At 41.1% G+C, this 26,714-nt stretch overlaps 1 protein-coding gene across 1 annotated transcript in view; it reads right to left on the reverse strand.

Annotated features, from left to right (window-relative positions):
* Window positions 1–3,548: 3,548 nt before the first annotated feature.
* adck1 (aarF domain containing kinase 1) overlaps window positions 3,549–26,714 on the reverse strand; it is a 73,384-nt gene continuing 50,218 nt past the window's right edge. The window contains exons 9-11 of the mRNA XM_054613253.1: window positions 20,768–20,965; window positions 7,727–7,920; window positions 3,549–5,262 (exon numbers count right to left, since the gene is read on the reverse strand). Coding sequence (XP_054469228.1) covers window positions 5,103–5,262; window positions 7,727–7,920; window positions 20,768–20,965 — 552 coding nt within the window. The 3' untranslated portion in view covers window positions 3,549–5,102. The remainder of the gene's footprint in view (window positions 5,263–7,726; window positions 7,921–20,767; window positions 20,966–26,714) is intronic.

Genomic DNA, 26,714 nt, shown 5'->3' on the forward strand with positions numbered 1-26,714 from the left:
CAAGACACTTAAACCAAAATTGCTCCCGAAGGCTGGGCCATCGGTGTGTGAATGGGTGTGAATGTCCAATAGTTCTGATGGGCATGTGACACCTCGCATAGTAGCAAGCATCAAGGTATGAATGGATGAATGTTGACATGTAGTGCAAAAGTGATTTGAGTGGTCGAGAGAGAGCGCTATACAAGTACAAGAACATTTACCATTCAGTAACTGTGGCGTACGGCGTGTCTATTTGTCTGCAGTACCTTGCGGCTTACATGGCACAAAGTAATGAATATTGATGAAAGTTTTAGATTTTTTAAATAGATGGACATAATTGGACTAAAAAGGTAGCTTTGGACAGCACGTTTCTTATTGATTAGTTCTACCATAAATTTAACATCGAAAAAGCTGCATCACATGCAAAAGCGGTCCACAGTGACTGGCACATTGGATTTTTAATTAGATGAAAATATCAATTTCAGTGTCACAAAGAAAATGTTACCAATAGTGAGTGAAAGCTCTGTCAGAAGAATAACAAGTAGAAAGACAGAAGGAGAGAGACATAAAGCAGGATGGAGGGAAGAAAGGAAACACTTACCCTGTACTTACAGTCTGCAGGGTGTTGGAGAACAGCGAGGACCAATCAACTGTGACACCTCATTTTTTACCTGCTGGACCAGAGGTACAATGACGTTGCCATCGCCCACGCTGCAGAGCAGCACACGTTGCACAACCAGATTTAGATTGCTTCGAAGCTGGTTTTACTCACAAATTCAATGACCAAAATACATACGTTGTTGTTTTTCTACCCAAAGCATTAACTGTATCTCCAGCTGTTTTTTTTACAATACTAGTTTATTGTGGACATGTTGACCTGTATTTTTGTCTCTTAATCGTTGACTTTGCACCACAAACAATCCGCTTGGAGGCCGACTTAGACCCACATTTTCAAGCAGTCTCGCTTTGGTTAATTGGTCCACACATGGGTTCCACTGACAGCTTTCACATCAGCCCAAACAAACCATACTAAGCAAACAGGCCTTAGTTTGTTTTTTGATATGTAGTGTTTGTAATGCTATGACCACTCACCCATTCACACCAATTCATCCACTGATGGAAGGGGCTACCATGCAAGGTGCCACCTGGCCATCAGAACTAATAACACTGACACAGGTACAGCCTATGGGAAGTCCGCGTTAAGTGCCTTGCCAAAGGACAGTTCAAAAATGGACTAGTGAAGCCGTGGATTGAACTCGCTTTTACTCTGAGCGACAGTCACCCCACGACGTTAGGGCCAATAGAGCAGGAATTCATTTACTGAGCCTTACTGACCATATAAGTTAGTCTAAACTCAGTTTTGTGAAGATACTTTACACTTTGCACATGAAATTGTGTGACCTTTCATCCTCCTGCAGACCACTTCCACGGAGAGAGGGAGGGAGAAAAGGCTTGTCAGAGTGTTCACTCTCTCTCTCTGTGAGAGAAAAGGAGAGGGTCAGAGAGAGCTCTTATTAGCCATGGCAGGCCTGGGTGGCTGTGTGTGATAGAGATGGATGGTCCACCTATGGCTAGCACACGCACACACGTGCACCAAGACTTTACTACACATCTACTGATATCACATTCTTTATCACACACACACACACACACACACACACACACACACACACACACACACACACACACACACACACACACACACACACACACACACACAAACCGTTCTAACTACTCCGGGGATCAGTGGAAGCAGGTTATGGGTTGATGATTGTAAAAATGTTATTTTGTCACCAGAACAGGTGGAAGAAATGAGCGACAGTGTATATGTTGGCTGTGCATGTAGCTTGTGTGCAAGGATGTAGAAAATGTGTCTCTGACATGTCCAGGATATGCTGACAAAACTGAAACTAATTTAAATTCACCTGATGTGGCATTCCAAATAAGAACAGACACTAATACCTATTATACTGGCTTGGATGGCCAACTTGTGCTTGAAAAATACTTTCCTCCTCAAGGAATTATTTTCAATTATGCACTTTGGCTGGATAAACTGCACAGAGAGGCAAATTATCAGAAGTCTGAGTAATGAGTGTGTCTGTGAGATTGGCTGCTGTAGGGATTATAACATGTGAGGCTGATATTCAGGGTCTGGGATGAATTTAAGAAATAAATGAAAAAAATACAAGTGAAAAGCCATTTATGTTTAGAGTTTCCAGGGCTGAGACTAACCGTCATGTGCTGCCTTGGCCTATGCCTGAGCTCCTTTATTAGACTGTTTAGTTTGGAGATCCTGGAATGGAACATGTGGAGCCTGGTCCAGCACTTTGCCTCTATGGAGCATATCAATTACAATGTGATGGTCTGTCCTGTTTACATGACTTTGAGAGTAATTATAGTGACTTTTTTGGGGGGGGGGATTTATCTTAAAGCTAAGCATAACCATTACCAGCCTGATCCTAACCTAGAATAACCTAGAAAAAAGGAGAGTCCTTCCATTGTGACTGTGTAAATAGATTGCCATCACCACAGGACGGGTAAAACACACATACACACCTTTCTTCCAGTAGTTTAATCATCTCAGCATTAATGTTTCCCTCTGGATGTACTCTAATAACTTTGGTGACCGCTTAGCTTTACCTCTGTCTATGTGTCCACTACTTTTTGACCAAATACCTACAAAACTGATAATATAACTAAGCTGACACCTAATCTAAAGAAGAGGATGGTAAACACTTTACCTGCTAAGCATCAGCATGTTGACATTGTCAATGTAAGCATGATAGCATGCTGACATATTCTTTTAGCTGAAAACTCAGCCCTGCCGAAGTCCAGTGTGACAGAGGCGCTGCATTGAGACGTCTGTGTTAACATCCTGCCTACAGCAGCTATGTGTGTAGTGCGACTATGGCATCCTGTAAAAGTGTAACTTCACCTCATAGCTACGGCTTTCAGTGATGAGACATGGTGAATGGGAAATGGACTAGCGCCTTTCTTGTCTTCTGACCACTCGGAGCACTTCAACGCGTCATGTCATTCACCCGTTCACACCCATTCATACACTGATGTTTGTGTGCATCTCAGAGCAAAGTAAACATTATTTATTCTCAACGTTCACTCTGTGGTTGTATGATGTGTGTTTGATGCACACGTTTCTCTTTCCTTGTACCTTGTTTTTGTTATTTACCTTTATTCCCAGCATGTTGCACCTTCTGTGTGGAGTTTGCATGTTCTCCCCGTGTCAGCGTGGGTTCTCTCCGGGTTCTCCGGCTTCCTCCCACAGTCCAAAGACATGCAGCTTAGGTGCATTGAAGACTCTAAATTGCCCGTAGGTGTGGATGTGAGTGTGAGTGGTTGTTTGTCTCTATATGTCAGCCCTGCGACAGACTGGAGACCTGTCCAGGGTGAACCCTGCCTTCACCCATTGACAGCTGAGATCGGCTCCAGCACCCCCATGACCCTTAACTGGATAAGCAGGTTACGGAAAATGAATGGATGGATGTTGTGATATATATTGTAGCATAATTAATGATTTACATTTTATTTTATATAGTTTATATAGTGTTTCATCATTAATGTTATTGTTTACATCCATGCTTTTCCTGCCATGACCAGTTCAATGCAAAACAGCAATTTTCATAAATGATTAACCATGAACGAAAGGAGTTTTAGTACTGTCAATAGCAGTTTGGTTGTTTTACTTTTTCTGCCACATGTTTACCTACAGCCAATATAATTTACAAGATGCTTTAAGTTCACCCAAATCTACCAAAGTCATATATTTCAAACCAAAGATTTTAACAATTTCCTTTCTAGAGAGTTGACAGCCATCATTCACTGAATTGAACGAAATATCACCATTAGTACTTTGGGAACACAAGCATGTATGAACATCTGAACTCCCAATATTGGGAGTAATAACCTGAAACCAGATACAGAAAGTTTTAGCTTGAGAATATTTTACATCAATGTATTCAATTCATCATGCAAAGAATGAGACAGAATTGTTCACACCAAAAAAAAAAAGGTAAACCCAAAAACACTTTGAAAAGCTACAAACTAATAACAACAAACAAAAATCTACCAGTTCATGATCAGGAAAAATATCTTATTTTTGCCTTTGATATAAACTCCTGGAAGAACATCTGCAATAACATCTTCTCAATAACTCGTAACTGCAATTTGTTCAGTACAAATGCACATAATTCACCTCACCTGATATAAACCACACAAAATGGGACTCACAACACCTGCACAGTGTAGCCCACATTAAATATGACTGATGACATTTCACGTCACCTGGCTCTGCCCACCCATTCAAACATTCTGAATGAACAATACAAATCTATCCTGGCCTATAGGTTGCAGAATCCCAGTCTGCTTGGAGATCTTGCGTCACGTGACCTGTTTTTGTTATTTACCTGTATTCTCTGCATGTGTTGTAGTATATATTTTAGCATTATGACCCTAGTTTATATTGTATTTTATATAGTCATCTATTTCTATATATTTTGTAATATTTCTTCATGCTCATATATAATGGCAACTGTAATGTACAAATTTCCCTTCAGGACAGGAAGTATTTGTGACTCTGGCGGGGTGGCTGGGGCTCAGTGGTAAACTGATTTAAGATTGTCGATATTTAATGTTTAGGCTTCTCTCTTCTGTTCACCTCCACCCCATGTCCTCCACCAAAATTAAATAAGACAATAGAAATTTGAACATGGCACCATCGTAACAAAGATTAAAGGTCATTTGCACATACACAACACTGTATGTAAGATAGCGGTTCAAGTAAATTCCAAGTTCATGAGAAATATCATCAGACAATAATCAAATGAAAACTACAAAGTATTTCTCTTTAGTGAAAGAAATACAATAAAAAAAAGAGTTCATCTCAATACTGACGACTGGACAGATACTTGTCCCCTGGTGTGGACCAACATCAGCATGTGGTGTCCTTGTATGTATCCATAGAAACAAACTGTGTCATTAAGATAAGTGGAAGTCATGTATGTGTGTGTGTGTTTGTGTGTAAGAGCACATATTCAACAGATCAACAGTTTATTATAACCTAACTTCCAGTATGTTGTTAATGTCCCAGTGTGACGTCCAGATATGTCTCAGTGCAGAAATGGCAGCTGAGCAGTGAGCCAGTGTCCCAACGCCGAGCCCCTCACCCACAGAAACAGTTCATACATAGTGAGCCTCCACAGGTCCATAGACTCTGCCAGTGTAATCTGGAAATGCCTCCTCCTGGATTGAGCCTTGCTCCTCTTGTGCCTGTCAGCCAGAAAAAAAAAAGGTAAAGGGTCAGGCACAATTTAAAGTTGTTGGGTTGAATCATCACCCTTTTTTTTTTACAAAGGCTCTTGAGTTCTCATACAATCAAAAAACAAATTCACAACTTCACTATGACATTAATGAGAGGGTTCATCCTCTATCCCAATCATTCCCAAACTCTCGGTCGGGACCCACAGACGCGTCTATTATTAGATTTTATAAGGATTTAGTTTGCATAGTTTATGAAGTATTTAACATACGTATATATTTTCAATAACATCTGCATAAAACAAAGTGGTGATTTCATCAGACGTACTATATCTCTTCAAATGCTGGTTTACCTCTTCAAGATAATATAAGGTGATGTCAGTAACAAAGGTCTTCTCGTGATTAATAGATGATGCCTTTTTTTAAATTGGGTCATGTTGGTTTGTCATTTTTTAAAAGCAGGTCTCTAGAAAAAAGTTGGGGAAACACAGTTTTAGGTGATATTGATATGCTCAGTGAAGTTCAGTAGAGAATATCCAAAACATCCCGACTGGGGCTCTCTAGAACATGAATACTAATCGGAGTTTCATTGGTTTTAAACCACACTTGCAGCAGGTGTAGGGATGGCCATGTCTGTCAAGAATGAAATATCTCAAGACATATTGAAATCCTATCTCACATTCACAGGTCTAGGAGGGTTAGGCCCTCTGGCTTTGGTGATCCTTGGAGTTTCTGTCTTGCACCATCCACAGGTTGACTTTCTTCTCATCAAATAGTTTGGTTTATGACCAAAGACCTGCAAATAAACTACATTCCCATTAGCCTTAGCTGTTATTTGGGTTTATATCTGGTATTGTGCATGTTGACTCTTACACCTAAATGGAACAAAGCCATCATTAATGTTATTGGGTACACCCATGCTTTTCCTGCCATGACAAGTTTAAGATGAAGAGCTTCCTCAACAGGATCTTTTTTGCCTCCAATGAAAATAAGCTTATTTTGCTTAGAATGGACACCATAGATTTATTATTGGCCCAGAGTTAGTTCTCTAGCTACTTGAACCAACGTAAAAAGCTGGCGGTCCAATTCCAGGTGTACCTTTAAACAGCAAATTTCATAAATTAGTAACAATGAACCACCAGATTCTTAAGTTTATTACAGTTTAGCATTACAGATGAACACTTAACTGATTAGTTGCTCTTCTGTGGCTGCAGGTCTGCTAATCATTGACACAAGCTGCAGTGGTGTTTGGTTGGAATAACAAAGCTTGGAAACATATGGGGAACCACTGCACAAAATACTGTCAATAGCAGTTTGGTTGTTAAACTTACTGACTCACTGATATGATATCAGTGGTAAAAGCTTCTTGCAACACTAGCAATGAAACACTTTCTACAAAATAAACAAAGACTATCAAAAAACATTCTGCAATCTCCCCCAATGTTTGATCAATACAAACACAGAACCAGTCACACACAAAAAAACAAAACGCTTTTGAAAAAAGCTGCTGATCAGAAAAAAGATATTGCTGTTGCGATTGATATAAACTCCTGGAAGAACATCTGCAATAACATCTTCTCAATAACTCCTAACTGCAATTTGTTCCGTACAAATGCACATAATTCACCTCACCTGATATAAACCACACAAAATGGGACTCACAACACCTGCACAGTGTAGCCCACATTAAATATGACTGATGACATTTCACGTCACCTGGCTCTGCCCACCCATTCAAACATTCTGAATGAACAATACAAATCGACTATCCTGGCCTATAGGTTGCAGAATCCCAGTCTGCTAGGAGATCTTGCGTCACGTGAATTGCGACTGAAACATTAAGAAGCCTTAGGGCCTGTGTCCACATAGCGCCGTTTAATGAGTTCCAGCGTCTGTTTTCAGCTTTTCCCAATGTGGAGAGAGCATATGCAGCAACGTGAAAAAAAACACCTTTTTGTGAGTGCTCTGCATTTTTTGTGAGGCCGCTCCACCACAAAAGCAAAAAACAGACAGATTTAAGTCAATAAGAGCATGTTGCAATGAGTTAAAGACCACTGTCTCATAATAAGGAGCAGAGGAATACAGGACTGTATCATCAGTAAACATATGGCACATTGAGTGTTTTTGTCTGGACACAAATGTTATTTATACATCAGAAAATGTAGAGGCCCCAAAACAGATCATTTTTAAGACAACAGGATCAGAGACCAAACATTACCAAAACTGACATATTGTATGCAATCTGTTAATAACTGAAACCAACAGGCTACATTACAACCAACACCAGTTTCCACACGACTTTAATTGGCATGTGATCCTCTACTATATCAAATACCTTGGTTGTGACCGATGAAGACTGAATGGTGACTCACTGTTTTGTGTCTTACTGACACTTCTGGTGTGAATTCCAAGCAAGGCAAAATGTCTCGTGATAATGAAAAACAAAAACTTCAAGTATGAATACGATCTTTCTGACCTGGCCACGGCACGTATGCAGCAGCGGGACATGTTGATGAAAGACGAGGAGGAGGCTCTGGTCTGTAAGGTGGTCTCAATGCCCCTCAGCAGGTCATTGGTCTTCAGCAGCAGTAGCATCTGCCGGGGGACTCGATTTAACAGCTCGCTGATCTGGGGCAGGTATTGAGCTGCATTGGTCCGAATCTCAACGACCTGCCAAGGGAGACAGACAGGAAGACCGTTATGGACAAGTCAAAGGCGCTGATCTGAATTTGCCTGAAAATCTGATGTGTGACTGGCTCTTTATTTATGTTTGGCTGTAAAGATCTAATCGATGATTGATGAACTATTTGAATCATTGAACAAATCAGAGATAATGGGGGGGTGATGAGGTCTGACACCAGGCTAAAATGATGTGAGAACACGCTGTGTCATAAGTGTTTAAAAGAGCATGTAGTGTTGTTGTTGCCGATGTGGGAAGCAATGTGACCATGTATATTTGATGTCTTGATAGGAACCCGAGGTTGAGAAAAACATAAGCAAACACACAAGTATAAACTAACTGAAAAGAATCCTATTATTGTAAGTCGCTTTGGATAAATGACTGTAATGTAATGTAATGTATTATAATATTTCCACGGTTTTAGGAGGAAATGGTGGGTTTTGATTAAACACAGAATATTGAAAGAAAGAGGTTAGTACCTTTGAACAATGCCAGCCAAAGCCCATGTCCTCCTGTACATTACTCTACATTAGCATAGGTTCTTTTGTTCCCAGTTTCTGCACTATGCTGACTGTTCCAAAAAAAAAAAAAAACTGAACAGTATCAGACATACTGACTCAAAAATCACAAGTCTCCCTTTCTGAACTGCCGAACTTCAACAACAGAGCTAAAGCAGTCATTATTATCTACACAGATACAGGCCTTTAAGTTGAAGAAGGGTCGCATTAGCAGGAGCTTTGTCCCTTCTGTCATTGCAGCCCTCAATAACATACCATATTTATATATATATATATATCTATATATATATAGGAGGGTGACGTTTGCCTCCATGATGACTACTTGTTCTCTTTGATGTTGAAGATGGCTGCTGACTCTCCATGTGAGTGTCAGTGTCCTGCTCTACTCTACTTCAAAGGCCTCTCCCTGCTGCACATCAACGGGCCTAAATAACGCTATTAGATATGGAACAAAGTGGACTTCAAACCTACAAACGCATTCAGCAATCTGTAAAAATAAAGTAAAATCAGGAGGTTAATTACCTTTACAAGTACAGGAGTTTACAGAAGTGAACTGAACAATGTGGAATTACAAGCTTATTGGAAACATGAGTGGAGAAATACCTTTTTTTATACCATCCACACCTATGAATATGAAAAGAATATGCACGTTTATATTTCCCTGTTAATAAAGCTCAGTGCAGTTTGATCTGTTTTTAGACATTACCAGTTCACCTGTTTGGATGGTCAGAACTATTTAACTCGAGTCTTCAGATCTGCAAGCTGAAGAAGGTAACACAACAGTGATGGCCAACCGATGAAAGTATTGCAATATTTATATACTGTATTCGCAATATTACAAACTGGGTGTCTGTGGTGAAATCCCAGGAATAAGCCTGGTGTATTCAGATGGAAAAATGCTGTAGAGGGCGATCTACATGCACCAGGAGTCAGTGGAAGGCCAGACACCTGTCACGTGGGACATTAACATCTGACATCAGACCATATCCCAACACGGTTAACCTCTCCCTCCATACGTAAGCTGTTATCATCCAATAATATCAAGTTTCGTAATTAGGTTGCTGTTATAAACGAAATATTTTTTTTGGTTGCATTTTATAAAACAACGCATCCAAACGTTTTCATAGACTTGTATATGAATTCCTGCATACTGTGAGTGTGTGTATCGTTTGTGACAGAAGCCTTGTCAGAGTTGTCAGTCCAGATAAACAGAGAGTTGACAGGCACATAGAGAGACAGACAGCTAGTCAACATCCTGACAGATTAACTCTGGATCTGCTCTCTGTCTCATATCCACAGAAAGTAATGTCAACAAACAAAATGCTGCAAACAAACAGAACCTCCAGCTCAGAAAGTCAGCGTGCGATTCCTGAAGCGGGACAGAGCGCCAGGCGAGCCCACTGTCAATCACAGCTGTCAATAAATGCCCACAGGCCTTGTTAAGATATTAACAGAGGGCATTTTTCCAAACGACCACCAGTGATTGAGACCCTCGCAAAACATTTAGTGACTTGCTGTTTCTAGCAAGAGTTGGTGCTTTTTTTAATGGGAGTCAATAGGTTTGGGGATTTGTCGGAGCCAGCATCTAACTTGGGTAGTATGGCACATGATAATAGTTCCACGCTGGCTTCATCCTCCAGCAATGGCTTGGGTCTTACAGTAAACGGCTCAGTATAAATGGCTCCCTACTACCTCTATAGGCTTTGAGCATTGCCCTTGGGAAGCACATGCAGGCGGTCGGGGAGTAGCATTAATCCCTCCTCACTTATTTTTTCATTGAATTATTGTAAACCCCCTTGGTTACCTACCATCTCTCCGTGTCTTGTTTATTTACCTAAAAAAATAAAAATAATGTAATAGGTAAAGACATAACCCAACAACATATTACTTGTCTCCCCCAGTCCAAATAACTGGGGGCTGGGTGTTCTGAAGTGCTCTGCTGAGTCCTGCTTGGGGAATAACAATTAGTAGCAATTATAGGGGGTTGGTTAGCAGGCCTCACAGCTGTCAGCAGGACACAGAGAAGGCGACAGTGCTCTCATTTGCATCTGAAAGCTTCAATAAGGACATATTGTATTGCGATTGGTACGATAATAAGCAGCGCAAAAGGCAAAGGGAATGCAGTTGGAGGGGGATGGGGGGGGGATCTGTGCTGGTGATTTTCTTTTCTCCCCAGTGTATTAGAGAGTCTGCAGGATGATTTCATACAGCAGCCAGCACACATTAGAAAATGTTGGGCAGCGACCGGGGGAGAGAGAGAGAGAGAGGATGTCAGAATCTACTAGAAGATCTTCTCTCACCAAGGCCATTTTCACTCTGCAGAGTCGGCAGAGGAAACTGGACTGTAGTAGATGTTGACTACTAGCGGGTCAATTTAGGAAGTTATGCTTCAGTCAGAAACTCTGAGAAGTGATGCAAGTCAAGTTTTCCTTATAGTAAGGGCTGAGGACTGAAGACCTGAGAATGTGAGGCAGTTCTCTCCAGGGAAAGAATGAACTGAAGGGTCAGTATGCTCCAAACAGAGAGGTTGTTGGATTGTTGAACATCTAAAGCCCCATTCCACACACCTTTTTCAAAGTCACAACAGAAGGCATTTGAGGCCTTTGGATTAGCTGTCAAATATTCATATTGGTTTATTTTGGCAAGTCTTTGTCCAACGTGATGTCATCTCCAGAGACGCTGTCGTTACATTTATTTAATGGCGCCTTGCAGAAAACAGAAGTCAAATGCAGTCGTTATTTCAGATGTCATTAGGGCCTTGTCCTGTCGCAATGCTACCAGAGTGGGATAATTACATTCAACAACTATTTCAGAGCACAGAGCAGTATTTGTTAGAGAGACAGTATTACCTGTACTACCATGGCTCACATGGTTAAGTCTAGGACAGATGGTAGAGATGGGACAAATACCCAGGTTCATGACAATCAAGTGTTTGTACCATTGGAGCTCTTAAGGAAGCTGGTTATGAAAGGGTAACAAAATAGTGAATGTGGTAAAAGTAGCACTATAAATCCGTATTTAATTACCTTAAATGACAGAACTAGGCTGAAATGAAGTTTCAATGTTTGTTATCTTTTCAAGCCCTTCCACATTATTTGGAGGCAATCAAAATATATCAGCTCCTTCAATGAAATATGTGTTTCCCAGTTGTTATTATTCAAATTTTCAATTCAATTCAATTTATTTTGTATAGCCCAAAATCTAAAAATCACAAATTTGCCTCATGGGGCATTACAATCTGATTATGGCTCTGATTGGGACAGAAACGTTATTTACAAGTTGGAAATTGATGATTACAGTTACTTTGCTGCTTGGAGTGTTACTTCTCCAACAGTTACTAATCAATTCTTATCACGTCAACTTAGGTGTTTTGGGATCGATGATTAGCTACTGTCACTAACACTTCCGGCAGATGTGTCACTTTGATCGGCCACCTATCAGGGTACGAATTAAACCCTTTGAGCTGCTGGAATTTTGCTTTTAATGCAAAAGCCTGTGCAGGAAGTATACGTGTTACCTTAGACTGATGTATCAAGACATCAGGTGAGAATGGAGGACATGTTAAATTGGATTAACAACAAAGGAGCAATGAGAAAAATACAAGACAAAATATGCTTGACTGGCTACATTTTTGACTAATAACTTTGTTTACAATCTTTAGCAGAAAAACATTCATTAAAAAAGATAAGTGTCCCTGTGTGTTCAGAAAGCCACAGCCCTAAAAGCACTCAACATTTGCTTAGTGCATCTGATTGCATTAACACTAATGGTATGCATCATCATGATTTAAAAATGACCCATGCATAAGAGAGTGAAAAGAGGAGGGGGAGGACAACAATGATCAGAAGAGATAACAAAGACAAAGAAAAGCAGATGAGTGGTTATGGCCACAGAGATGTCTCAAAATGTCTTCTTAGCTCCAGAGTGCTACACAATCAAGTGTTTTCAAGTAGAGGGCACTAGAGTGGAGTCGGCCTAATGCTGTGTGTGTGTGTGTGTGTGTGTGTGTGTGTGTGTGAGTGTGTGAGTGTGTGTGTGTGTGTGTGTGTGTGTGTGTGTGTGTGTGTGTGTGTGTGTGTGTGTGTGTGTGTGTGTGTGTGTGTGTGTGTGTGTGTGTGTGTGTGTGTGTGTGTGTGTGTGAGTGTGAGTGTGTGTGTGAGGTCTAGATTGATGGGAGAGCTTTCATCTCAATTTAAGTGGGAGACAGTGGGAGGAAGAGCATGTATTACTTACAGACATTCTCACACTGGAATACAAGTATTATAATGAGGAATGTATAGAAATGCACCCAACACAAACTCTTCCCTAATATATTATTATTATTATTATATTCATTATTCTGATGATTATTCTGATTATTATTATTATCATTTTAAGGTTAATCTTCGTGGTTATGGTTGAAACAATAAGCAGTTGGTTAAGGCTAGGTAATGATCATGGTCATTGTTAAAATACTTTCTAGCTGTATGACTACATTCCTCCCTTTCTTTATATTAGCTCACACACACACACACACACACACACACACACACACACACACACACACACACACACACACACACACACACACACACACACACACACACACACACACACACTATCACAACCCAGATTACAAGGGGAGGCAACATAAAACCCTTTTGGATTGGTTAAAATAAAGTCATTTTATTTACAAGGAACTTTGACTAAACACAACACAGGCTTTCTAGGTTTCTGCTCCTGGATTGGAGGACTGGTCCTGCTCAAATTAGGCTCCTTCAGGAACCAAACAGAAAGTGGGATTGGCATCTGGGAACCAATCGCAGATGGAGAGCCACACATCCTTCTTACATATGCAAGAACACAACAAAAAGGTTATACAGATCCGAGGGTGCTAGGTGGAAAAAAAATACGGATTCACCGACTGAATGAAGGGAACTGACGAGAAGCTTTGGCCGCTGAACACTCTCTTCTCTTGTCTTCTCTACTATATTTAGATGCATGATATATATGAAATCTGTACACTTTTTGTTAAATCCCTCACAGTAGTTTTTATGATCACATTTGACAGCCTGGGAGAATCCTGCCATATGAAAAGTCCAGTTTGAAACGTCATTTTGAAGTTAAGGTTGCAAAGGTTGCTAATATCAACATTAAAGTGACAAATCCATGAACATATTGGCAGTGTTATTATTCAGAGTACACTGATGCTGATGTGATTGAGTTTTCTTATTTATTGTCAATTTGGTGGTAGATATGCAGTTTCAAATATGAAAATACAAAATGGATTAAAAAAATGTCAATGAAGATGGCAGCTGGCAATGAATTGTGCTGATCATATTCGTGCTCCCCAAAGAATGAACCCTTTTGATTAGAATATCAGTGACTAGCTGATTAGCTGTCCTCAGAACAAACTTCACTTTAACTCAAGGATTACTGTTGCTCTTACATCATCAGTGTGTTATTTGTTCAGGCAGGAGCGGTGATACTCTGTACTGTCTACCAGGTTTACTGGGCTTATACTGAATTTTGCAAGAGGTTCTCACGCTTAACAAGAGAATATTATCAATACATTTTATTGGTATTTTTGTCACAATGTAATGTCAGCTCTACTTTATGACTTATTTCATTATTATATATACCAAAAAAAAGGCACAGGTGGTTATTCATGTAAGGGTCCCTGCCAAATTCAACCTGGTATTGCCTGTCATGTGTGAGGGGGTGGCACGCTGTAGCAGACTGCAGTGTAGTACTTTGCCAACTTCAAAATGTTGCATGAGGTAGGTATAAATAAACTCTCTCTGGAGCACAGATGTCATTATGGATCCCCTGTAGGTAATAGGACACAGACAAACCAGTTTTATGCCTGTGAATTCTAAAAACTTAATAACAAGGGCTTTAACTGGTACCTAGTTTATTCAGAATGTCTACATTCAAGATCTTAATATATTCATTTCCTTTTTTTGCATGTCTATTAACTGTTTTAAAAGCAGCATTATGCTATTTGTGAATTTGATTCCAGTGGTTACAACACTGGAATCAAACACACAGCAGCAAAATAACACACAGCAGCAAAATAACACACAGCAGCAAAATAAAATGGCAGTTTATGCATTCGACCAGGATTTCATGGCGCTGATTTGATGCACAGTCCGGACAAACAAAAGTACTTTTCCTAATGGATTTCCGGCAGACTGGATGCTTGTGGCAAATTACTGCATCTCACAGGTTGATAGGATGATACAATAAAACTTGTTATCCTTACGGATATTTATTTGAAACAGTTGCAATAAAAAGCTGTAAGAGTGATAGTATAAAAGGTATTATATGTCCCTATATATTTGGGGTTCCATAGTACATGAGGGTGATTTCCAGTTCTAAACAACTGTGATTTATTTTGTTAAAAAATTGCTTAGTCAGTGGCTCATTTGTTATCATAGCAGGACCAGCATTTGGCAGTTTTTTTCACACCTAGCCAAGTAAAGGTGGAGACCTTGGTAAAGCTGAGCCTCTTAGTCCCGGGCCAGTGGGAAACAGCTGGGATTTAGGTGATTACCCCACACAGCAGGACGATAGTACAGAGAATGGCATATCCCCGGTTCCTAAGTACTGGGGTAACTCTCTGACTATGACATTCACACCGCCGAAATCCATAACATTAGTGTATATGCTGTACTAACTAACAGGAACCAAGGGCGGCAGCTTTATTCCCCGGCCAAATTGCGTATGGTGATGAACGCATACAAGTGTTTTCCCCACATTGGTATGATCGTTAGAATTAACAAGTTCACTACAGATCATAAGATGTAACCGTTCCTTTGTTGTGCTGCTTTCAAGTCCGCTCGCCAAGAAGCCCTATTCCAGACAGATGCAGTTAGAAAATGTAGCAGTTTGTTTTTGAGAGGAGAGGCAGCATTACTTAATGAGCTACTACCAACACCTGCCGCAGACAGCCAAGAGGAAGCGTGAAATGTTGTGGATTTTTGTGCAATTTTTTCAGGAGTGTTTCGTGGAATTTGTTTTTTGTGAAATGTTTTTTATGCAATTTGTGAAATGTTGCGTTTTGTTGATGTTGTATTTTGTGAAATATGGTATTTGTTTTAATGTCGTTGCGTTTTTTGAAATAAAGTTGCGTTTTGTGAAATGTTGTTTTTGGTGAAATGTTGCGTTTGGTAAAATGTATTTTGTGAAATGTCTAGGGGGTAAGATCAGTCTACATATTAATGAATGCACAAAAATCAACAATTGATTAATTATTGATTTATATGAAAATGTCTCTCTTAACAAAATAATTTCCAGTTGTATGAAAGGAGGGGAAACAACATTTGTGCCTTTAAAGATAAAACCCTAGGGAATAGTCCTAAATTGGCAGGTCGAACAACAGACTGTTTTTTCTTTCTTGTGTTTAAATCCGCAATAAAGTGCACTTTATTAGTTAAAGGTCTAAGGTATATTCTAAGAATAGAAGGAAAACTCAAATTTGCCATGTATTCTGTTAAAATCCTATCACACTCTTGGGTCACAGCCTACTGCATCCGGGGGTAGTATGCAACAGCGGGCAGTTAAACCTACATGAGGGTGATGGGGCAGCTTCACCTGATGAGATTCTGTTCAAGGCCGGTTAAAGAACTCAGACACGCTGGGTAGCTTGGAGTCTTTGTTTGGGCACTTTGCAAAGGAACATTTCACGGAGTTGTCTGCTCTTATTAACAACTATCTGTGTTTGTTTAGTGATGTTCAAACTTGTACGCATTTGATAGAGCATGACATTGATGCGGGTGATCAGCCAGCGTTTTTACAGGGTGTCAGAACAGAAACGCACAGTAATGGAAAAAGAAATACACTATATGCTTGACAATAATATTGCTAAACCTTCTTCTTCCAGCTGGGCATCTCCCAGTTTACTTGTGAGCAAATAAAAGTCCTTGGTTTTGTTCAGACTATACTAAGGTAAATGCTGTAGCTACATTTAAAGAAGCGATTTCTTGAGGGTTTTATTCATTACCATTGCCCAATATAACAGAGGACTCCTACGCTAACTTTAGTCCGTCTCAGATTGACCATCTAGTCGATAGTGCTGCATGCTCACTGCGAATGACACAAGACTCTATAGCTCCACTAAAAAAGAAGCTAATAAAAGAAAGGAGGTTTGCTCCATGGTATAATCCTCAAAGCCACAAATTAAAGCAAACATTGTGTAAACTTGAAAGGATATGGCGTTCCACCAATGTGGATGAAGCGCGGTTATTCTGGCGAGACAGTCTTAAAATATATAAGAAGGCCCTCCGTAATGCTAGAGCAGCCTATTATTCAGCATTAATAGAGAAAAATAAGAACAACCCCAGGGTTCTCTTCAGCACTGTAGCCAGGCTGACAGAGAGTCACAGCTCTGTTGAGCTGTGTATTCCTATAAACCTCAGTAGTAGTGACTTCATGAACTTCTTTAATGATAAGATTCTAACTATTAGAGACAAAAATAATAATCTCCTGCCCTCAACCAGTACCGATCGATCCACAGCTGTAGAACCTGGAATATATTTAGATGGCTTTTCACCCATCGACCTTCAACAATTGACTTTAACTATTTCTAAGTCTAAACCTTCCACCTGTCTCTTAGACCCGATTCCGACTAGGCTGCTTAAGGAAGTTTTACTTTTAATTAGCAACTCCTTATTAGAAATGATCAATCTGTCTTTACTAACGGGCCATGTACCACAGGCCTTCAAACTAGCTGTAATTAAACCTCTTCTTAAGAAACCTACTCTTGATCCAGAGGTGTTGGCTAACTATAGACCTATATCTAACTATAGACCTATATCTAACTATAGACCTATATCTAACTATAGACTATATCTAACTATAGACTATATCTAACTATAGACCTATATCTAACCTTAGACCTATATCTAACTATAGACCTATATCTAACTATAGACCTATATCTAACTATAGACTATATCTAACTATAGACCTATATCTAACTATAGACTATATCTAACTATAGACCTATATCTAACTATAGACCTATATCTAACCTTCCGTTCCTCTCTAAGATCCTTAAGAAAGCAGTAGCAAATCAGCTGTGTGACTTTCTGCATAACAATAGTTTATTTGAGGATTTTCAGTCAGGATTTAGAGTGAATCATAGCACAGAGACAGCACTGGTGAAAACTACCAATGACCTTCTAATTGCATCAGACAAAGGACTTGTCTCTGTACTTGTATTGCTAGACCTTAGTGCTGCATTTGATACCATTGATCACCAAATCCTATTACAGAGATTGGAGCATCGAATAGGAATTAAAGGAACCGCACTTAGCTGGTTTAAGTCGTATTTATCAGACCGATCTCAGTTTGTATATGTAAACAATGAAAGCTCGATGAAAACCACTGACTTTGGTTTTCATTGAGGCAAATTTGTAATTTGTGATTCTGGGCTATACAAAATAAACTGAATTGAATTGAATTAAATGGGGTAACTAAACCAGACGCTTATCCACTGCTGCACATAGAGCATTGTGTGGATCAGGTGGGCTCAGCTCATTTTGTTAGTAAATTTGAGTAACTCAAAGGAGATTGGCAGGTGCCACTGTCTCAAAGAGCTAGGGAAGCGTCTGCTTTATTACTCCTTTTGGTCTTTTCTCTTATTCAGTGATGAGTTTTGGGTTGCGAAACGCACCGGCGACCTTTCAGCGACTAATGAATATGGTAGTGTCTGGACTGGATGGCTGTGCTGTGTACCTTGATGATGTAGTGATCTACAACGATACCTGGGAAGATCATGTATACCGCATCAGGAAGCTGTTTTAACGGTTGCACGATGCAAATCTGACGATTAACTTGGCAAAGTGTCGTTTACAAAGGCTACCGTCACATATCTCGGGAGTATCCAGTGCCCATCACCAGGAAAGAGCTTATGCGCTCTGTGAGTCTTTTGGGTTACTATCGCAGTTTTTGTAGGAACTTCTCAACTGTAGCAGCGCCGCTGACAGAAGTACGTTTGGTCAGATACACGTCAGCAGGCTTTTGGAAATGTTAAGACTGTCCTGTGTTCACCTCCCATCGCTCATACAGGCTCTTGTCATCTTCCGCCTGGACTACAGCAACTCACTACTTGCCGGAGCCCCGGCGTCGGCCATCAGACCTCTGGAGCTTGTCCAGAAAGCTGCAGCTCGTCTGGTGTTCAATCGCCCCAAGTTCTCCCACACAACCTTCTCCGTTCTCTACACTGGCTCCCTGTAAGAGCTCGCATCCAGTTACAGACTCTGGTGCTAGCCTACAGGGCAGTGAAAGGAACAGCTCCTTCCTATCTCCAGGCCATGGTCAAGCCCTACACCCCCGCCCGACCACTCCGCTCTGCTGCCTCGGGGCGATTGGTTGCCCCGTCGCTCAGAGGTCCCTGCGGCCGATCCACCCGGTCACAGCTTTTTTCTGTCCTGGCCCCACAGTGGAGGAATGAACTCACCACTGACGTCATCTTTAACCGCAGGCTGAAAACTCACCTCTTCAAGAAGCACTACCCTGAGCCTTCCTCTTAGCACTTATTGCATTCGTATTAGTTTGTTGCACTTATTGTATTCGTATTAGTTTGTTGCACTTATTGTATTCGTATTAGTTTGTTGCACTTATTGTATTCGTATTAGTTTGTTGCACTTATTGTATTCGTATTAGTTTGTTGCACTTATTGCATTCGTATTAGTTTGCTTCTGCACTATACTTTTGCTCTGGTTGATGCTTTTAGATGCTTGTTTAAGAAAGGAGATGCACTTCTGGTGACTAGTAGTTCTCTTGAATACCTATGTGGAACACACTTTTTGTAAGTCGCTTTGGATAAAAGCGTCTGCTAAATGACTGTAATGTAATGTTGTGGCACCTTGTTCCAGATGCAGGTGGATGCGAGAGATGTAATTGCAATTGATGTAGGGGCAGGGGCTGTGCTGCTTCAGTATGATGGGCATGCGTGGAACGTCCTGGGAGTTTTTTCTCTAAGAAATAACATTTCTTACCAGTTAAATTACTCGCTCATAGAGACATAGACTCATGCCCTTGTGTGGCCGCTGGAGCATTTTGAAGTCTGTGTTGACTCTGGTCTTCCTCTGGTGGTTTACACAGACCATAATCTTATCACTTTTCTCCATTCCTTGTGTTGCCCTAATCACTGTTTGATGCGGTGGTTATTGTTCCCGCAATCATATTGTTTGGACATTCGCCACATTAAAGGCTAAACATTTTTTGTGGCTGATACTTTGTCAAGAGCACCTTGCTCTTGAGATGCAAACCCTGGAAAAAATCCTGATGGGAACTCTGTTTTTATGGGGGGAGTTGTGACCATCCTCCTCTTCAAATGCACTAGGTTTCCCTGTTCATGCTTGTCTGTTGCAGGTGCTGATTGAAGGCTAATCAGCTGGATGAGCCACATCTGGCTCTGGCCTTAAATACCTTCGTCATTTGGCAGCCTCACTCTCTGGAAGAGGAGGTCGTTTCTGCCAGCGGCTTGACACATTTCTGTTAGGTTTATATTCTGTTTATTGTTTATATACACTGCCACACACACCCCTACATGCACTTCAGGGCTGACAACTGATAACTACCCTTTGATTTGTTTAATTTAGATTTGTGGAAAATAAAATGCGTTGCTTAGCAGCCAGCTTGCTTGTCTGCCTGTTTTATTGCAGTTTCTGAGCCAGGCTGTGACAGCTTGTTATAGTATAATAAATGTTTGTTGATTTATAATATTATTGATTTTTGATCAGTATTGTTAGAGGTAAATAAACTCTGTTATATTTTAGCAGTTTTCCGTGATCATTTTGTGCATGGATGTTATAGTCAGTGCTGGGATTCAAACCTTTGTTCACTCTGAATGTGGAACAGTACTTTGACTATTTACATTGAGAGTGAACAACAGTTTTGATCCTTAAAGCACAGTTTGGTTATTTATCCCTGATCCAAGGGTGGTGCCCTTTTATTATTAATATTTGTTAATAATCATATTGTTATTAATAATTGTATTAATATTATAATTAGATAATATAAAACAATTAAACTTTCGTACTTGCTAATAACCAAACACGCTCCTGCCAGATTCCAACATTGTCTACACTGGATGAATTTCAGCCGTGAGTTGTCATGATGGAACTGGTACGTAGGTTAAATCAACACAGCTATCAAAACCAGTCCTCTAACAGCTTACACTTCACTTGGGCTTTACACGTGAAACTCCAATTCAAAGTTTATCTTTACTCCAACTTACGTACTGCCCAATTTGCTTTCTGAAGCTCTGTGAAACGCTTTGTAACAAAGTCATTTGAATAAATACTATGTAAGTGTGATCATACAATACCTCAGAACGTGTGACAGGTACAGAGCTGATGCCGGCATTGATGGCGGTCCAGGAGCGAGAGGTGACCACGCAGGCAAATAGGGCGTACAGATCTCCAGCTCCCAGTCTGAGGCTGTAATGCTCCACCCCAGACATGTCACCTTTTATCAGAGCCTGCCACAGCCGACAATAGTCCAACCTGAAGTCTCGCTGAAGGACCTAGAAGGATGAGAATTAGATGCATCTGTTAGGATTGTATCTACTTCATTGATCATTTATGGTAATCTGTAAATGGTAGATTTTATTAGTATTGCAAACAAATGTATTTTTGTACCTTGTGTATGTTTATTTTCTATTGAAATCTATTTCAAAATCTATTTCCAGTTGATGTCTCCGCCTAAAAGGCAGGTGCCATCGGCTAGACATCCTGCGCTGTGGCCTCGATCGCCAGAGCCATGGCCCTTCTCTGAATAGGGGAAAGCTAAGAGCACCGGTATATCACTATGAGACCTTCACCAGGGTCTATGGTGACATCGAAAAGCTGTTAACTGCATTTCCACGATCTCCATAACAAGTGATCTCGCAGAGAGTAAAAGCCTCATTCACTGACTTTTCCCACACTGGCGGCTCAGAGACACACACTGTCATAGATTTCAGTGGAGGTGAGTTTTCAAGTTTAATAGTTTGTTGAGGGCTGTGATTGGATTATTGGATGATTGTGGGCGTTGACTGTGGGAAACATGAATGAACTCTTGACAGGTGGTGATGATGTATTGCTTCTGACAGCTTGTTGCTACGATCCTCCCCCCTTAGCAAAAGCCGACCAAATGTAAGGCACTGTAGTTGTCCAGGCAATGTCCTTCTTCTCAGAATTACATCTTAGGACTTTGATTTAGTGTCCGAGTCTGACGAGCTGTCATGACGATAAACCTCTTGTCCCCCTGCAGATCCTTTTGCCCATCCACCACTGGGAGCAGAACATAACAGTCTTAGAAGCCAAGAAAGTCCTCTTCATCCAAGTGCTCATTGAAGATCTCCAGAACACGCTTACGCTCCTGCTCTTACAGATCTTGAGCACAAGGGTAGCAGGGTTTCAAGCGAGAAATGTGCAACAACTTTTAGGTCTTGGCCAGAAGTTTCCAAGACCTTGGTAGTTCAACGGTCCAACTTGCTGCACCAGCCGATATGGCCCTTGCCATTTAGGAACTAATTTTGCAGTGAAGGACTTCTCTGCTTTGGAGAGAGGATGGGCTCGTAACCAGACTCGGCCTTGTTCCCAAACTCCATGTCTCCTCTGCATTTATTATAGTTCCTTTTCTGGCAAAGTCGTGCAGAGACAAGGTTTTTAGACACAAATAAAGATAGATCCTCCAGCTGCGTGAGCTTGGTGTAGGCTGGGGTGTCAGGTGCAGGCTCTTGACGTTGCAGCACCACATCCAGGGGTCTTCCTACTGGACGATTGAGATTCAGCTCTGCAGGGGAAACTCCAGTGGATTCCTGGACTGCCGAGTTTAAAGCAAACCAGAACTCTGGAAGGTATTTTTCCCAGTGCTTGTGCTGGTTTCTGACATAGGACGCAATCAATGTTTTTAAGGTGCGGTTAACTCTCTCTGTGAGGTTTGTCTGGGGATGATAGGCGGATGTTAATGTGTGTCCCATGTTCCAGGTTCGGCACACCATTTGGAAGACTGAAAAGATGAACTGTGACCCACGATCTGACAGAATGAAATCAGGAATTCCCCATCCGGTCAAGATGTCTCTCACCAGGACCTGAGAAATGGTTTCCGAGGTTGCATTTCTTAAGGGGAACAGTTCCACCCACCTGGAGTAAAAACCAGTAAGTAGCCATTTTGTTTGGAGCTCCTGGGAAACAGTCCCATTACATCCATCCCAAGCATCTCCCAGGGACGTTGGACCACAGTTTGCTGGAGTTTTCCAGCAAGTTTTCTTCTTTCAGAATGAGGTATTTGAGTTTATAATGATATTGCCATTTTCCGTAACCTTTTGATTCAGGGCCTTGCATTTAGAGTCTTCTTGCTGCACCTTCCACACATCTTCAAGGGAGATGGGAAGCTCTTTTGATGGTCCCGAAGAAGCAAACATAATGGTTGCACACACAAGTATGGATGGATGATATCCTGTTGGGGCTCGAGAGAGAGGGCATCTTGCACAGGGTTGTATTTTCCTTTCCTGTATTTTACAGGTGAGCAGAGTGCTTGGTTTGGTGGTTTTAAACACCCACAGAAAAGAGGCATGATCTGTCACCACAGTGAAAAGGCAACCTTCCAAATGCCCTGTTTGTGTATCTCTGTCACATAGTATTACATTACATTACATTACATTACAGTCATTTAGCAGACGCTTTTATCCAAAGCGACTTACAGGAAGTGTATTCAACATAGGTATTCAAGAGAACTACTAGTCACCAGAAGTCATAAGTGCATCTCCTTTCTTAAGCAAGCATCTTAAAGCATAAGCCAGAGCAAAAGTATAGTGCAGAGGCAAATTACTACGAAAACAATAATTGCAACAGACTAATACGAATATAATAAGTGCTACAAACTACTACGAATAGGATAAGTGCAGTAAACAAATACGAATTCAATAAGTGCAGCGAACTGATACGAATACAGTAAGTGCAACAACTAATATGAATGCAATAAGTGCTACGAGGAAGGCTCAGGGTAGTACTTCTTGAAGAGGTGAGTTTTCAGCCTGCGCCTAAAGATGGGCAGCGACTCTGCTGTCCTGACGTCAGTGGGGAGTTCATTCCACCACTGAGGGGCCAGGACAGAAAAAAGCTGTGACCGGGTGGATCGGCCACAGGGACCTCTGAGCGACGGGGCAACCAATCGCCCCGAGGCAGCAGAGCGAAGTGGTCGGGCGGGGGTGTAGGGCTTGACCAAGGCCTGGAGATAGGAAGGAGCTGTTCCTTTCACTGCCCTGTAGGCTAGCACCAGAGTCTTAAACTGGATGCGAGCTCTTACAGGGAGCCAGTGTAGAGAACGGAGAAGGGAAGTTGTGTGAGAGAACTTGGGGCGATTGAACACTAGACGTGCTGCAGCTTTCTGGACAAGCTCCAGGGGTCTGATGGCCGACGCCGGGGCTCCGGCAAGTAGTGAGTTGCAGTAGTCCAGGCGGGAGATGACCAGAGCCTTAATTAGCTTAATATTTATGCATAAACTATAAACATATGGCTAAATTCTATTGTTACAGAGGTATGCTGCTGTAGCCTGTGACATACTGGATCTCCTGCCACATAACTCTAGTGTTGTTGGTGTTGAGGTCTCTCCCGTCTCTCTTGAAGCCTCAGCTTTGCATCACTGATGAAGCTTTCAGTCTTGCTCTGATTCTGTATGCTTCCTTGTACAGAAAAGCAGCTTTTGTGTCTCTGGAGGGAGCCCTCAGCTCTCCACTCATCCAGGCTTTCTGGGTGTGAAAGGATTTTATTGTCTATGTGATGACCACAGATTTGCTGATATATGATGTTACTGTTGATGTACACACGTGGACAAAATTGTTGGAACCCTTCCGTTAAAGAAAGAAAAACCCACAATGGTCACTGAAATAACTTGAAACTGACAAAAGTAATAATAAATAAAGATTTACTGAAAATGAACTTTTTTTTTTAAACAAACTAATGAAAATGGCCTGGACAAAAATGATGGTACCCTTAACTTAATATTTTGTTGCACAAGCTTTTGAGGCAATCACTGCAATCAAGCGATTTCTGTAACTCTCAATAAGGCTTCTGCACCTGCCAACAGGTATTTTGGCCCACTCCTCGTGAGCAAACTGCTCAAGCTGTCTCAGGTTTGAAGGGTGCCTTCTCCAGACTGCATGTTTCAGCTCCTTCCACAGATGTTCAATAGGATTTAGATCAGGGCTCATAGAAGGCCACTTCAGAATAGTCCAATGATTTGCTCTTAGCCATTCTTGGGTGTTTTTAGCTGTGTGTTTTGGGTCATTATCCTGTTGGAGGACCCATGACCTGCGACTGAGACCAAGCTTTCTGACACTGGGCAGCACATTTCGCTCCAGAATGCCTTGATAGTCTTGAGATTTCATTGTACCCTGCACAGATTCAAGACACCCTGTGCCAGATGTAGCAAAGCAGCCCCAGAACATAACCGAGCCTCCTCCATGTTTCACAGTAGGTACAGTGTTCTTTTCTTTGTATGCTTCATTTTTGCATCTGTGAACATAGAGCTGATGTGACTTGCCAAAAACTCCAGTTTTGTCTCATCTGTCCAAAGGACATTCTCCCAGAAACTTTGTGGCTTGTCAATATGCATTTTGGCAAATTCCAGTCTCGCTTTTTTATGATTTGCTTTCAACAGTGGTGTCCTCCTCGGTCGTCTTCCATGAAGTCCACTTTGGCTCAAACAGCGACGGATGGTGCGATCTGACACTGATGGACCTTGACCTTGGAGTTCACCTCTAATCTCTTTGGAAGTTGTTCTGGGCTCTTTGGTTACCATTCGTATTATCCGTCTCTTCATTTTGTCATCAATTTTCCTCTTGCGGCCACGTCCAGGGAGGTTGGCTACAGTCCCGTGGACCTTAAACTTCTGAATAATATGTGAAACTGTAGTCACAGGAACATCAAGCTGCTTGGAGATGGTCTTATAGCCTTTACCTTTAACATGCTTGTCTATAATTTTCTTTCTAATCTCCTGAGACAACTCTCTCCTTAGCTTTCTGTGGTCCATGTTCTGTGTGGTACAAACCATGATACCAAACAGCACAGTGACTACTTTTCACCCTTTAAATAGGCAGACTGACTGATTACAAGTTTGAAGACACCTGTGATGCTAATTAGAGGACACACCTTAGTTTAACATGTCCCTATGGTCTAATTATTTTCAATCTTTTCTAGGGGTACCATCATTTTTGTCCAGGCCATTTTCATTAGTTTGTTTTTTAAAATGATTCTGTTGAACCACAATTCAAAAGCAATGTCTGATTTTTATTAGTTAATTTTCAATATTTTTTTATTTATTATTACTTTAGTCAGTTTCAAGTTATTTCAGTGACCATTGTGGGTTTTTCTTTCTTTAACGGAAGGGTACCAACAATTTTGTCCACGTGTGTATAATCCTCCATATTGATGTGGTTCTCCTGGGTTGGGACATCCCTTCCTGTAAACATGATCCAGTGTATTGTTTCCCCTAAAGTGGATATACTCAAAATCACAAAGTACAATAAAATACCATTTATTGCTTATGTATGTGTGTGTTTATTTTTATTTCAATACTCCGTCTTTATATTTCACTGAGTTTAGGCATGGATACTGAAACCCAATATTAAACTGGCCCAGGTGCTATATAGTTAAAGACCAGAGTATTGATAAGTTCAGACGATAATGGTTCTCGTCTGCTCTCTGTGTGTCCGGGCTGTAGTGAACAACGTGAAGTGAAAATGTCTTGAGATGACAACTACGCTTGTTACTGTAAAAACCCAATATTTTATCTATACATCTGTTCAACAAGCATGAACATGTAAACAAAAGAGAAACCTATTTAACTCTGCTCTCTTCTCAGTCTCTCATCCACCACCACTATGTTTACACAATACAGAATGCTAGCTTAACAAATAGCACATCATTCCAAACAAACTCAAATAAAAGATGTCTGTCATAAGTCTGTTTATCTTAGTTTGTTCTTGTTAACTTCTCTGCTGGCTGAGAACAAGCAGATAGGTGGAGAGAGAACAGGAGGATAGAGGACAGAGGACAGGATGACAGAGACTAGAGGACAGAGGACAGGAGTATAGAGGACAGGAGGACAGGAGGAGAGAGGACAGGAGTAGAGAGGAGAGAGGACAAAGGACAGGAGTAGAGAGGAGAGAGGACAGGAGGACATGAGTATAGAGGAGAGAGGACAGGAGTAGAGAGAGAGAGGAGAGAGGACAGGAGTAGAGAGGAGAGAGGACAAAGGACAGGAGTAGAGAGGAGAGAGGACAGGAG

This window comes from Anoplopoma fimbria, chromosome 15 (genome assembly GCF_027596085.1).
Source record: "Anoplopoma fimbria isolate UVic2021 breed Golden Eagle Sablefish chromosome 15, Afim_UVic_2022, whole genome shotgun sequence".
Taxonomy (NCBI): Eukaryota; Metazoa; Chordata; class Actinopteri; order Perciformes; family Anoplopomatidae; genus Anoplopoma; species Anoplopoma fimbria.